Source organism: Engraulis encrasicolus, chromosome 10, assembly GCF_034702125.1.
Source record: "Engraulis encrasicolus isolate BLACKSEA-1 chromosome 10, IST_EnEncr_1.0, whole genome shotgun sequence".
Classification (NCBI taxonomy): Eukaryota; Metazoa; Chordata; class Actinopteri; order Clupeiformes; family Engraulidae; genus Engraulis; species Engraulis encrasicolus.
This window is the reverse complement of record NC_085866.1, coordinates 47,490,026-47,505,047: the sequence shown is the minus strand read 5'-3', so window position 1 is coordinate 47,505,047 and position 15,022 is coordinate 47,490,026. Positions and strand designations below refer to the sequence as shown.

Sequence of the window (15,022 nt, the reverse complement as noted above, 5' to 3'; positions counted from 1 at the left end):
TAATAAATAGAGATTTGGGACTGAAGTTAGACTATGGGCAAGAGACACAAGTGGAGCCTTTTCTTGAATAATACCATAAAACCTCCAAGCATTGATTTGATTAACCCTATGCACCCAGCCCGGACCAACTTTGATGTTGTATAATTTGAGATTCATGTTTTCCACCATAAATCATGCCTCACTCTGAAGTTTTCAATACCGTTTCAAGATATTGCCGTCAATTCAAAAAAAGCGAAACATCCATGTTAGGACCGCAGACATTCTACCACTGGGCTATTTATTTTCACAAGTGGACGGGTTTAGCGAATGAAACAATACACAATTCCCAAACCCTGCTCAAATCCCATTTGCCTTTGAAACGGTGATTTGGACAGCGGTCATTTGTAAAGGCAAAGCGACAGTACCAAGGTAAAAGATAATGACAGGAGGGATACGTGTGTTTTGCGACCACCGTTTCATCAGCTGTTCACTCCGACTGGTGCCTCGGAAAGTTTTGCCGCTAACTAGCCGTTTGAATTAGCGTGCTGATTGGTCAATGCTTCCCCCAACACAGTTGCCGGCCAATGGGAAAGGCAGGCAGAGGCAGACCAAGAGAAGATCAATAGAATGTCGCTCAACCGTAATGTCTGTAAAACTAGCGATTCTATGAGAAGTATTACCGTATCCAGTCTATCTACACGATTCACGTACGTGACCTATTTTGAGATCAAAACGGCGAATTTCGCCGAAAGGTGACAAGTTTGCAGGTATGATAAATAGTACATTTTATGATGAAGTACTAGTTGATGAAGGATATATGTATTGAGGATAGCAAACGAGAAAATATTACAGATTAGAGTTTGGAAAAACGTAAGTACAGGTAAATGTGGTACAGACAACTGGACCAAACTCGGATATTTCATGTAAAACCACGTCTCAGGTTTGACCCTCACCTGAGTTGAGTTCTTGTCCACATATATGTGAACTACTCCTCCATGTTTGTTGCACTCCTCGATGACGTCATCCTGGATCTCTCTATCCCAGCCAGGTTCATTTTCACTGGGGGGGGGGGGAGATTACAGGATAAACAACAGAACACTCTTGACACCTACTTAGCCAGGTGAAAATATGAGTTACACGTTTAATTCTTAAAATGTCCTCTGAAAAATCATGGTCTTGACTAATTAATAGTTGTGGAAGTGGTCTAGCTAACCAGTTCTTCTCAGAAATTGTGCCAACCACATTTTTTCTGGATTGACGCAAAGGCTGTTCAAGCACTACTGAATAAAGCAGAAAGGCAAAATGTGGAAGACATATTCAAGCTAAGCATGGAATGGAAAAGGAAACAAATATCATTAAATCACTTATTAAATTAATGATATTCCAGCACACAATTTTCCATCCGTTTCTAACTGCATGGTATCGTGAGCCATAACTCCCACATCTTGTTTAATTAAATAAACTACAATGTATTGCAATGTTTGAGCAATTCTAATATTGCCTTTATCTAAAACTCTGGGCCATTGTCCAGCCTGTAAGCAAAACTGGTAACCATTAATCTCAGGGCCTGACCCCATCTGACCTGCCATAACATGGGTTTGATAAGTTGTCTGGTTCAAGTCTGAACTGACTAACCAAGGTAAAACCGCTTCCATTCAAAACCTGACTGATGTCCCAGGAAGGCCTAGTAAACCCAGATAGGTTTATTCTGAGTATGGTAAAATGCCACACTGAAGAGTTAGGTGGCGATTTGTTGTTTCATTCCACGAGCAAAACCGGTCTTTGATACTATAGCAACAGGACGTGTACCACTCACTTACTGAGCTAAAAGCACCTTTCTCTAAAACCCCAGTCCAGTGTATGTTTGTGGATGCAGACACAAAGAAAAAGAAGAAGTGGGTGCAGGAATGTCAAACAAAAGATGCACAGTAAGTGTCACTCACCCCTGTGGGCTGAACATGTTGGAGAGCTGAAGGCAGTGAGTGGCCAGGGGCTGCGTGGGCAAGTTCATGGCCTGGTTCATGCTGGGTAAGTTGAGTGCTGGGGCCGCTGCGGCTGCTGAAGAACAAACACAAACAAAAACCATGAATACAAAAGCTTCACTGCCAGCTGAACCCACACACAATTAAGTCCAGACAAACCACACTCTGGCTGGACAGTGCCTCTAAACACTCACAGCACAATTCCTTCAGTCTCACTGGACAACATCTTCAGGGATTTTTATGGGGTTTTAAAGAGGGTATTTCTCACTTCAGTTTAACACATTTGTAGTGAAATATTAACTCTCTTTAAATTGACAGAGTGAAAGACTGTTTTGGTTATCTTTTCCTGTGAAACAATGATGGTGTAACCCTTTCCACAGGATTTATGAGCTCTGCCAATACTTCTTGGAGGCACCATCTCAAAATGGTAACACTGGGGGGCAAAAATATTCAGCAACATCCTGGCATCCTCTGGCTTACACCAAGTTAGTAATGAACTGGCACAGTTCTAGCCCATATAATTCTTTCTGGATAAATTACCAGATCATGTCGTCTTTTAGCACTTCAGCTACAGTAAGACTTGTTATGTTAAAGGACCAGTTCAGTCAATTTCAATATGCTGTTTTATTGCTCACGCTACCCTTGACTTGTCAGTACCCGGTGATGCCACATTTTTCGGCTAAGCCCTTTCCGAGATACGAGTTATTATAATGGGGGCAGCATTTGTTTATTATTTTTTTAAATTAACATAGGCCTACTCCAAATATTTTCCTAAAAGGTACAACTGTTTGCTAGTTGTCTGCTGATGTTGTGTAACCTTTTGGATGTTTTTGGGAATTAATTAAAAAAAATGTTTTTTTTAATTTTTTTTATTAAATGTAAACAAAGCGCTGCCCCCATTACAATGACCAAGATCTCGGAAAAGGCTGAAGAAAAAAAGAAAAAAAGAAAAAAAAAAACTCAGGTACTGACAAGTCCAGGGTAGTGTGATCATTACAACCGCATGTTGAAATTGACTGAACTGGTCCTTCAAGAGTGCAATAGGTTCAGGAGTTTTTTTTTTTTTTTTAATCATAATCCATAGTATTTATCTCGTCATGTTCAGAATACATCTCTCTTGTGTACATTACACTTCGTTGTTACTTTGGCATGTATGAAATATATTAAAACTTTGGCATTTGACCCACTATTGTAAATAGAAAAGACAAAAACAAGGCATCCATTTAATTCCCAGCAGACTTTGTTCTGCATTGATGGAAGAGTTGTCTTTAAAGAGAAGAGGGTAGCAAGAACTGTTTTCTTTTGCAAGAAAGGTTGCCATTTTGCTGGTTTGGCAGAAAGGTTGTTTGGTTAGTGAGTGTGTAGTTGTGCAACAGTAGCATTTAGTTTTCGAAGACCAGGACTAGGGGAAAAACTGGAAAGGAAAATGGTGTCCAACTTCAAGATTCATTTGAGAAGTGGAACAGATGTGTTTAAAAAACTTAAACAATAGTGGGGACAGCACTTAAGTATTGCATAAAAACATATCAAATTCCAGTCACTTTCAATTCACCAGCAAAGTCATATTGCATAATGCCACAATTGAACATTAATATGACTGGGCACAGAGAAATATGTATTGTAGAACTCTGTGAACTGTGCAACACAAAGAAAGTAACAAAAATGATGGCAACACAAGAGAATATGTGCATCTTAAATTTAAAAAAAACAAAATTCACCTTCTGGGGGCTGTATCAACATGGCTTGTAAATCTAAAAGATCAGAAGAAGAGAGATTACAGCACGTGCTTAACCAGCAGCGAGCACACAAGACGAAACACTCAACGATGACAAGGTGGAAGACACATGGATCATGACCACAAACACATGCACAAGGGAGAGGGGGGGGGGGGACTAATCTGCAATGCAGCCTGTGTGGTGTCATCACTGGGCCTAAAAAAGACAAGTTGGGTGGGTGCCCTTGCCCTGTCACCATGACGAATTGCTGTTACATTAGAATGGGTGCCTAGTCTCTTCCTGTTTACTGCAGGCTAGCAGTCTCTGTTTGCGGCTTCAAACAAAAGACTGGCGTGTTCGGTCTCCTGAAGACCTATTAATTCCCAACAGAACTGAAACTAAAAGTAAGTTTCAATTCCTCAATATCACTTAAAATTACTGATGTACCTTAACTGTGACCTCACTGATGTGCTTTGATGACCTTGACTGACCAACTGACCATACAAGGTTGTATGCGTAGCTCAAATTAACACAGAAAAGCATGCTGCTTGCATCTCTAAAATACATTTAGCCATAGTTTAAAACACTCATTTAGAACACCCCTTCACTTCTACTAAGTTTCATTTAATGATCAACAGAACAGATCCATGAGGAACAGTAGACTACCTAGTCTAAGTATGTGCAGTACACAACTTAGCCTTAGTGTGTTATCGAGAATCAACTTATCGTTTAATGTCTCTGCAAGAGGGTTATGTCCATTGTTGTCATACTACGAGAGCCAATGTTTGCAGAAGGTACTGAATAGAACAAAATGCCTGATCTAGTTACACAAGTTAGTGTATTAATGGCTTACTTGAAAATGAATGAGTCTCGATTATACCATCTCCCACATGAGACACACAGCACACACATGCACAAATGACATCTATGAGATGAGACGGCACAAGTGTCTATTATTGTGAGTAGACAGCTGCCAACCAACATTCCATGCAGTGAAGTGAAGTGACGGAGAGGCAGGTTTGAAGAAGAATTGTGTGGGTGAGTTAAGGAAAGGAGAGTGAGAATGGAGAGGGGTCAGTATGTGAGGAGGAGGGTTGAGCACTGAGCAGGCCTGTATGGGATGAACAGACTCGCCTTGGACTGCGGCGAGGTTTCCGAATGGGATGGACCCGCTCATCTGCAGGGCCTGCTGTGCGGCAGGAGGGATTTGAAGACCTGTGCCTGAGGACACACGCAGACACACACAGTCATCTTATCTGACAGATCACATAAATCGTCAAACAAAAACGTCTTCAATTGTGTTCCCCCATCTTCCACATATTTTGTCTCCATACTTCCTAACGTCAGACAGTGTCATGAAATATTAGACTGCCAGACACAGAACACACATTCTGTACCTTCTGCAAGGCGAGCCATGAGTTGCAGGCGTCCAGTGGTGCCCAGATCGATGCCTGTGCGCTCAAGCTCGTCGTTGTCCAGGAACGAGCTGGCAGTGGACGCGTCCGTCCTCTCAGTAACGTGACCCACCTTCATGGGCCGACCAGCAAGCTCAAAGCCATTCAGCTGATCCAGAGCCTTCTTGGCGCACTCCGCATCTGCAAACTAACACCAAACATGCCAAAGTGTCAACAGCCAAGCCAAGGTGGACACATAAATGACATGTGAGTGAAATTTGAATATTAATAACAGATTCAGCTTGAAGTCTCAGGAGAGACAAAAGGCACGTACAGAGATGAACCCGTATCCTTTGGAGCGGCCAGTCTCGCTGTCCATCATCAGCTGGATGCTCTCAATCTGAAATGGAACACGGGACACGTCAGCTTTGACCAAGCACAAGCATTTCTGCACAGTTTGACATGGAACAGACACGCCTGGTTGGTTTGGAGCAGGCGGAACAAATATCAGCGCCTTTGTTTCTCATTAATATTGGCATAAAAGTCAAAAACAAAAACATCGATGTGCTATGGTCCTGTGGAAACAGTTAGTTTTTTTTGTTTGTTTCCTTTCCCTTCTCATTTCGCACATTAAGAGTTTTCATACACATTTAATGTTCTTCAAAGTGAGAGTCCAAAAGCACGGTCATCTTAATTGGACAGGTGACAATGAGTATAAGAAAGGTGCCAATGGGTAATAGCTCTGCAACTATCAGGATGGCATGAGATCAGGATGAGGAGATGAAGATGGCAGCCAGCGTACCCTTCCGAAAGGCTCGAAGATTCCCCTCAGCATGTCCTCTGTGATGTTGAAGTGGAGGGAGCCCACATAGAGGCGCATGGGCCCGGCGCTGCCCTTCTGCAGGTTATTGGCAGCAGCAGCAGCCCTGTTTTTCTCTGCCTACACAAAATGAATAACATAGAAGTTGGCTTATTAGAAGTCGTGTGCAAACACTGGCTGTCAATATATAGCAAAACATGCTCTAAAAGTAGTCTTGCCAAACACAAGCACGCGCGCACACACACACACACACTGCTTACCTGAGAGGCCTGCACAATGATGGGCACACCCAGTAGTCTCTGGCCGGTCAGCCCAATAGCGAGTGGTACTGAGGTGGAGTCCAGGAACTCAACATAGGCGATGCCCTTAGACCGGCGGGAGTTCCTGTCTGAGATCATCCTCACGTCTCTAACCTGGAAGAGCATTTTTGAGGAAAAGATCTCCATTAAATACACATGGCAACTAGGGGTGGTACGGTTCACAAATGTCACGGTTCGGTCCATATCACGGTTTCAAGGTCACGGTTTTCGGTTTTGTACGGTTCTGTTTTTTTGTTTTTCTGTTTTTTAATAAAATGTATTATATAAAAATTTGAATGAAAATGTAAGCTTATCATGGGTATGTTGAATTTGACTTCATTTAACCCAACTGAAAGAGGAAAGATATCAATGATTTTAACATGCTTCCATTTATTTCACAAAAAGGGAGAACTAAGTCCTAACTTTTAAGTTGACAAATATTCAAATATTACATGCTATAACACATTTGACGTGTAAAAATAAAACAGCTACACTCCTGTAGGTAATGGGACCATTAGGTCAGTGTAGTATGACTATTTTGGTTAATGACACACTGAGAACGAATTGGACTTTTATTTTGATACCGCTTTCTGCGAGTTTTGCGCTTATGAATCAGTTGCTTCCTATCATGAAACTGCCGGCCGTGAGAAGCATAGAAGTAAAATCAGAAGTCAAATTCAATTTTAAGTGAACAAGTGATAGGGTTATGTTATGTTAAAATGTGAAAGTTAAGGTAACAAATAATTTTAAAAGATCGTTTTTTTTAGAAGTGTATGCACAAGAATGTTTCACAAAACTCCTGTGAAGCTGAGCCTTTTAAAACAGTCAAATTTTATTTTTGTTATAGTGTTAAACATCAATGTTAACTAGGCAACAGCACAAAGTCCCCTTCCGTCCATCAGAGTTTAACTAGCTACATATAATTAGGCCTACAGTTGATTGCAGTTAAGGACAGCACAGTGAATCTGATGGATATGTTCAATTATCTCACATTTTGCCGTCCGGAACCCCTATTCAATGCCACGTGGATATATAGCCTACACTAGGCTACTGTAACGTAAGTCATAGTCTACTTTGTTCTGCTAATCTGTCATTGTTTGTAAATTCATGTTCATTTAATTTAAAATGGTCAGCATAAAGGCTGGGAACAGTCACTTGCGCTAACGTGGAGAGAGAGGGGGGAGAGGGTGACGTTGCTGACCGACCTGCACTTGCTTGTAGGCTACTGTAGCCTAGTCAGCTGGCGCATGCTGTTACATTATGTCTTTCAGTTGGCTGATAGAAATCAGTCTTTCCACACTCAATATCCTATGTAGTCTTTGTGTTTTATGCTTGTAAAAGTAGTAGGATTTTAATAACGTCGTCCGCCGGTGGTCACTCTATTTTTATTTATTTTTTTTAACCGTGGGCACCGTGCGGTTGCCCACTACCCCGTTCCGTGACATGCAAACCGTACGGTCTCGGTTTGCAACGCAAACCGTACCATGCCTAATGGCAACAAATAAAACACTACCTAGACATAAAGCAATAGTGAGTGTACATCCCTTTCCTTTAACCTCTTTCTTAGCCAAAGCAAATCAAACAGATATGCACAAGACAAATGATAAAAAGAAAACAATCATCTTATTATGAAATGAGCAAAGTACATTACAAAAATGGTTCAATATTTAATTGGCCTACAGATGCTAATGTGCACACTTATGCACTCTGCCCATAACCAGCTGTTCAACCATCATGTACTTTGCAGCACCACCACCACGAGTAAAGTGCATGGTGTGAAAACATGGTTGAATATTTGACCAGTCCTCTGCACAGAAAAACGCCTATTGAATGTCTAAGCCCTTTTTGGGAAACGATGCCCTCTGCCTATTAAAACCTAAATATATGACCCTCCAAAGCACATGGAAACATGAAATAAGTTGCATTTAAAAGGTAGGACCCTAATTTTGCATTAGAATGTGTTCATTCAGCTCTAACATACCCACATTTTCATTTTTTTAAAACTTAAATCTCAAGAGCCTGAATGCAGCATATATGTCTCTCCAGGCACCTAAGTATATGCAGCATCAGGCTAAAATGGGTTAAATGAAATGTGCATTGACAAGAATACAGAACTTGCAAACTGTTGCACATTGCACAGGTACTGTGAATTGTTACCCTCTTTAAGGTCAATATATAATAATAGACTAAAATACAACACCATTTGTCAGTGACTTCATCAGCCATTTAAGAATTGCCAAAAAGAGTTTAAGACGGCAACTTCTGATGATAAAAGTCTAGCTAAAGCAAAACCCAGTCTAGTTAATAACATTTTTGCTGTTGTGTGTAGGATCAGCCAGTAGTTCATGCAGCTTAGAAGATCTTGCAGGCCTTTGAGCCATGGCTAAAGGAATGTTGTTTGAATGCTTTATTTCCTCTTCCTTTATTCCTTTTTAATGTCGGTTTAGGTGAGCTGTTGCCCAACTAAGAATTTCCAAAAAGTTTCACTGGGCACAAAGTAGCAAGACCACACAACATGAAGATAATGACGGTCTTCTAAGAATTCAGATCAACAACACCGAACATTATTGCTTTTTTATGGTGGGCGACTACCTGTCCTGCATTTCATCTAACCAGAACTTTACCACAGATTCATCCATGTGAATGGTCCTAAATGAGCATTAATACCCGAGACTAACAGACAAATATAAGAGAACACCTAGCCAAATAGTCTGCCAGGCTACATTAAAGCTCAAATGAGCAGCAACAGAGGGGGCAGGAGAGGTGGGACAATGGAGCAGATTTGTCTGGTGTCATACTTTGCCAACAGCAGAAAAGAAGTCTTCCAAGTCCCTGGGACGTATGCGTGCTGCCAACTGCATGCAGAAGACGGTGCGAGCATCTCTCTCCTCTGGCGACAGGTTGTCTATCGGTTGCCTGCGAACAACAACACAGCAAAATTGAGTTACATATAACTGCATTTGAACTGCAAGTAAAAAGGAAATGAATTGCTGACTGCAACTTCAATTCCATTTTGTTATACAATATGTTCTACTAAAATGTTTTTAATTGTTGTCCGATATATCAGTAGTTGCTGCAAATGCCAAGAGGAAAAATCCCCATCTCTTGTGTGCTGGTGAGGGGTAGAAATGTAGAAAAGCAAATCGTACCTGATGGGACTTTTGTCTTTCTTGAAAGGGCTTTTGCTTCGTGAGCGTCTGCGACTGCAAAGAGAGACACATTGAAGATGCAGAGCGTGAGGCTTTACCGAGGTTCTGCGTGTATGTGTTGGGCGTGAGTGAGTTATGTAGACATTGTTACATGTAGCAAGGCATTCATCAGGCAACCACTCAGACACTCAGGCGTGAGGAAGAGGGTGATAAAAACCTTTGCTTGCCATGTGGTGGGCCGCTCTTCCCTCCGGGACCACCGTTAAATTTCGCCCCAAAGCTGTGATATAAAACAAGTTTTTTTTTTTTTGGGCAGCATTCACCACTCCACAACAACTTAACTACTTTAGAAGGACAGCAGACACTGTCGGAAACTGAGGGACCCATACTGACTTTCTTTTGATTTGAGGACTTCAAAAAAAACTATGGGCCGTTTTTGAAACAAACAAACAAAAGACAAAAGAAGGACACAACACCCCAAGGCCACAGCCGCCTGTTGGCACACAAAAACTTAACTATTTGTAACATGTGATCTACAAAATCAGAGGAGAGGGGACAGCTTGCCACATACTACAAGATCACCGGTTAAGAGTTACTTAAACACCTCTTTCTAGGAATAGAACCTCAGACAAGAACACCAAAAAGTCCCATTACACAGTTTAAGTTCAAGGTGGACATATGCTCTCCTGCAAGGGGATCTCAGGAAGTTAAAACCACAAACCGGCCTTCACTTGATAAGCGTGTTAGTAAGTAAGAACATCCAAGAAGAGAAAGCCAAATGCCCCTAAACAAGGTGCACACGGAAGCATGTTAGTAAAAACTCAAAATAAAGTTTCTGAAAAGTGTTAGCCTTTCAAATGCACAATACCAACAAATGGGGTAAGACAAATAAAGAAAAGTACTCCATACTTCATTTGCATCCCATGCTGACTCTGCAAAGCATGTCCATCTCAAAAAATCCAATTCTTTCAGCAACTCATCAGAATTTGATTCAACTATTGTCAGTCTCAATACACATAAAACTCTATAATTTTAAAGCTTCAGCTTCAAATCTTAGCCGACACAGTGGTGCTTTACGACTAGTTTATACAGTATAACAATCAAAGACTTTGCTAAGAATCACAATATAGTTTTTTTGTCTCTTAAACTCTAGAAGTTGTGTCATACATTTACAAGATAGGTTCATGATATAAGGTAGTTCCTACTGCACGTACAAGGGGCTCCGGCGTGCGCGGTAGCGTCCGGGGCGCTCTCGGCTGCGTGAACGGCGCTTGTCCTTGCTGCGGGACCGCCGGCGGTCACGGCTGCGGCTCCTCTTCTTCTTGCGGTCGCGGCTGCGACTCCGGCGCCGCTCGTGGCTGCCACTTCTGCTCCTGCTCCGGTGCTTCCTGCACATGGATAGACAGACACACAGGTACGGCTTTGAAGGGCTTTTTGAATTTGGAAATCTATCTAGTGAGAATCCAGTAATATTGATTATTTAGTTTCTTTTTGGACACCACTGAGCTTTTTTCTCAGAGTGTATAAAATATTTGGAATATAGAATATTATTATTTTTAACGAATTATTGTATGTGTGCCTGTGTGTATCTACCTGCATTTAAATGTGTTTCCTTTCTAAAGACAGAGCATGAGTTATACCAAAAGATATATAAAATGTGCCTTAAATCCACTCACTTCTTGCTACGCTCCTCGTGTCCATTTGCACTAGAGGACTTGACGTCATCCTAAGCGGGGTTGATAGAAGAACATCATGAGGACGTAGAGGAAACAGAGCAAGTCGTCAGGGGAACAGGGGAGGAGGGGAAGAGAGAATACAGAATATCATCATTTAGTGAGTTTACTCTTACAGAAAATAATGGAGACTGTTCTCTCTCTGTACTACATACTACAAGCGGGATTCTCATAATGAAATGCTTGGTCCTCCGACCCAATGCTTTATCAAATGACTTTCTTTTTCTCTGTTTTGCATATTCATTTTAGTAACAGTGAATCAAAATGTGTCTCCAATCTGATACACTAATTCTACAGTAGAGTTTTTCCACTATGGCATGCTATACAAAGTAAGTCCATGTTGTTGTTAAGTAACCGGTCCTCTTGTCTGATGAAATCCAATGCCCCCCCTCACATTGTCACATTAACCTAGAGCCCCACTGTAGCCATGCTAAGAGTTTCCTGTGGACGCTGAGAATCCGTGAGATCTTCACCCATTTTCGCTGTTGGACTGTTAGAGCTCGAGGGCACCTCTGTCACATCTCGCCCTGAAGCAAACAGGGATTCACACTGCTTTAGTAAGATCGACTCCCAAACAGAAGCCGAATCAAAGTGAAAATTACTTATTTCTTTGTAAAATTTCAAAACAAAAAAAGGCATAAATGAATGAAAAAGAAAGCCACCAGAGGAAATAACTTTTTAAGTTGAGAAAAGTCAAGACAAGGAAAATAAAACTTGAGGAAATCGATGTTTAAAGTCAACGTATTCCTCGTAAGGACAGAGTGATCCTAGTGATCCTGATCATTCTCTGTGTTTCACTTGGAAAGGTTGCAGAAACAAAACAAAACTCAGTTGATGGTCAGCTGTGCTTATGATGTCATATGAATAATGTGGGTTGTATCCTTCAGTCACAAAAAAACTAACTTTTGGAAACATCGCTAATGTTAAAAAGGCATGCAAAGTAGATGCTGTAGACTCTTACGAATTGAAAACTATAACAGACTTGCATAGAGACAGTATTCATATTTAGATGATGGCATTATATCTGTGGCAAGTGGAGAGAACATCTGCAATGATGTTGCAGTGCACTGACATCACGACAAAAGACCCACATTTAGCACAACAATAATAGTTCATAGGTGACAAGATTAACAGGAAAAAAAGTTCTCGTGTTAAAGCCATGCCAACAGAAAATTTGAATACTGTCTCTGTGGCATGTCAGGTTTAAATGCGCTGTGACATCCATGGGCATCCACCTTGTTTTGACAGAACAGGTGATTGGATGTTCTAAGGATGAGGCTGTTTTTATAACCTAAGGGGATCACAGTACATCAATACAATTTGCGCAATTTACTACCTTACTTTTTTTCATAGTTCACACTGGAATCAAAGGTGAATTCAGGGGAGTAGAGGTGAGATATCATTAGGCAAGTCTACAAAGAGAGATAGATGGGCATTTATTCATGTTTCTGGATATGTTTGTCTGAAGCATTTACACCACACACACACAAACAAACACACACACACACAAAACTCATACTGACACATGCACACATTCATACTTTAAACAAAGAATTTAAAATAGCTAAGAGCAGCCTAGCGCACATTCAGCAGATTCAATCAAATGTGTGCATTAACACCTGCCCTCTTATAATGTCAAAACGAAAGGGCTCACCTTCCTGTAAGGGGCTTCCAGCATGGCCTCTATATCAAAGTCGTCTGCCATTATGTTCCAAGTGACACTGGACTCTACAGAGAAAAGCAGAAAACATCATTAGATTGTCATCCACGGTCATCAACAAGACCATACTTTCTGAGGACATAAATATATTTTAAAAGAGATGGGGGGGTTGGCAAGTACCTAGCCATGAAACATACCTTAAGATCTTTATTGCTCAACCCACACACAGTTTACCAGCTTACAGATAGGTATGACACCTGACAGTGCAGCCATGGCCTAATGGAGCTGATCATAAGATCAGAGCGGGTTGCAGGTTCGAATCCAACCCTTAGCCTACCTCCCCCTAGCCTGGTTCTCACCGACGGTCCATGTGGGCACCTACAACTCCATCCATAACTCAAGCGCCCTTGAGCAAGGCATCTAACCCCACAGTGCTCCAGGGACTGTAACCAATATCCTGTAAATAACTGTAGGTCGCTTTCGATAAGAGCATCACCTTAGTCTAATGTTTGTTTTTTAAAGTGAGGCATAATAATAATAATAGTATAATAGCTGAAGTAAAATATTCTCTGCCTGTGGCTATTAGACACGTTATGTTCATCAATGGAAGGAAGAAATTATCCCTATCCACAGAATTCAAGCCTCTTTGAGTTTGAATGAATGTCAAACATCTTCACCAACAAAGCACAGGACAATGCAATAACACTGTTGGTGCCGTGAGGAAGAGAGCACAGGGAAATGTTCAGACCCTCAGCATAACGCCGACGATGCCACTGAGAAAAACTCCCGTAAGTTCAAGTCAGTCATTGGTCTATTTGGGAGGCCGACAGCTGAGGAATGAGGGGGAAATATTTCTCGCGCCGGAAAGTAGTAGCGAGAATTGAACAGAAATGAAGGCCTATTATAGATAACAACAGGGGCAGTCGTTTTATCATGATTCAACGTCTAATAATCAATGATATTGCTATCATGGCCGTGATAAAGCACGGATCCTGTCAATTAAGAGGTAAAGTTACCCCTTGAAATGATCAGCAAGTGTCTGTGGCCTGCTGATGTGCTGCTGAACAGCACAAAGTAACCGTGAGAATTCTCGACATAACTGATGGCGCGATGGTAATGCTTATTCAAAGGCTTATCAACACTATCTTAACCACCCGACGCCATTCTTCGCGTTATGTCTCGGATGCGACAAGAGTAATTCTGTATCTGTTTTGGAGGCGATTTCCTCACTGCCACGCGCAGCAGACATAACTTTTTTTGGTTAACGTCTGGCTCATTTCGTGCACACGAAAACTGCTTAGCAGACAATGCTAATATTAGCAGTCTTCAGTTCGGGGATTTGCTATGACTGGCTAGAACTTGTTTTACACTTTATATGTCGGTGACAAACAAATATATCAGTTGTCAAGCTGTATATTTAACCAAATGCGATTCTTTAATTCACCCCTGATCAGCTACGTTTAGCCAAGTGGTTATTCATTTATCTGAGGTAGGTTAGCATAAAAGTCACAGCAAGATAGCTATGATAGGGTAAGGGGATGGAGACTCCCAACTGAGATCGCTCCCGGACGTGCGGTCCCAGGTGTTTCTATCACTCCCGGACGTGCGGTCCCACCCGATTATATTTCACGTATTATCATATACTGCCACATACAAGCAATTTAGGGTTAGGTTTAGGGTTAAGGTTAGAAACAAAAAACTAACATCAACAAGATAACTGGCTCCGTCATATGGCGGTGGTACCGATAGTCTGGCTAGTGGGAGCGAGATGAAATGGGAGCGTCCTGAGTTGGGAGCGTCAATCAGGGAATCCTATGATAGCTAGCAAGCTAATAAACCACTCTTGTGGGGAATATTGGTCCGTGAAAACTAGCCTACAAGTGACACTGCATATCAGCTAATGTAGTATAACTCACCGTTTTCAACAGCGTCCCAAAATCCTTAAGTCCTTCAGTGTGGCCTGCTAGCTCACCAGTTAATTTTTTACTTGAGTTTGCTAATGTTTACTAGCTGCGTAGCTTGACCTGGCAGGACAAGTTTCGATTTGGAAGTCTCCTCAACGTCCCGGGGTCAGTTTGAAATAAACGCGTTGAGTTCTTCAGCTGCCCGATGTTCGAGATGTCTTCTGTTGTAATAAAATGTCAATAGTTTTCCAATGTGCCAGATATTTTGAAGTATATTGTCTGGTCTTGTTAGTTAATGGCTGCAACTTCTGTTTCAGGCAAGGCAATCGACTTCCTGGGCTCACAACGCTAGCGGAGAAGGCTAGCGTTGACGACAGAGAAGGGGTT

At 41.6% G+C, this 15,022-nt stretch overlaps 1 protein-coding gene across 3 annotated transcripts in view; it reads right to left on the bottom strand.

Moving 5' to 3' along the window:
• LOC134457245 (RNA-binding protein 39-like) overlaps window positions 1-15,022 on the bottom strand; it is a 16,410-nt gene extending 1,388 nt beyond the window's left edge. The window contains exons 1-15 of one of the 3 annotated variants that reach the window (XM_063209145.1): window positions 14,648-15,022; window positions 12,726-12,799; window positions 11,015-11,064; window positions 10,553-10,726; window positions 9,556-9,618; window positions 9,339-9,392; window positions 8,988-9,105; window positions 6,151-6,303; window positions 5,873-6,010; window positions 5,405-5,470; window positions 5,074-5,278; window positions 4,811-4,897; window positions 3,680-3,712; window positions 1,923-2,037; window positions 933-1,038 (exon numbers count right to left, since the gene is read on the bottom strand). In XM_063209145.1, the coding sequence (XP_063065215.1) occupies window positions 933-1,038; window positions 1,923-2,037; window positions 3,680-3,712; window positions 4,811-4,897; window positions 5,074-5,278; window positions 5,405-5,470; window positions 5,873-6,010; window positions 6,151-6,303; window positions 8,988-9,105; window positions 9,339-9,392; window positions 9,556-9,618; window positions 10,553-10,726; window positions 11,015-11,064; window positions 12,726-12,776 (1,413 nt within the window). In that variant the 5' untranslated portion in view covers window positions 12,777-12,799; window positions 14,648-15,022. The remainder of the gene's footprint in view (window positions 1-932; window positions 1,039-1,922; window positions 2,038-3,679; window positions 3,713-4,810; window positions 4,898-5,073; window positions 5,279-5,404; window positions 5,471-5,872; window positions 6,011-6,150; window positions 6,304-8,987; window positions 9,106-9,338; window positions 9,393-9,555; window positions 9,619-10,552; window positions 10,727-11,014; window positions 11,065-12,725; window positions 12,800-14,647) is intronic. The other 2 variants (XM_063209147.1, XM_063209146.1) reach the window with 2 other exon arrangements.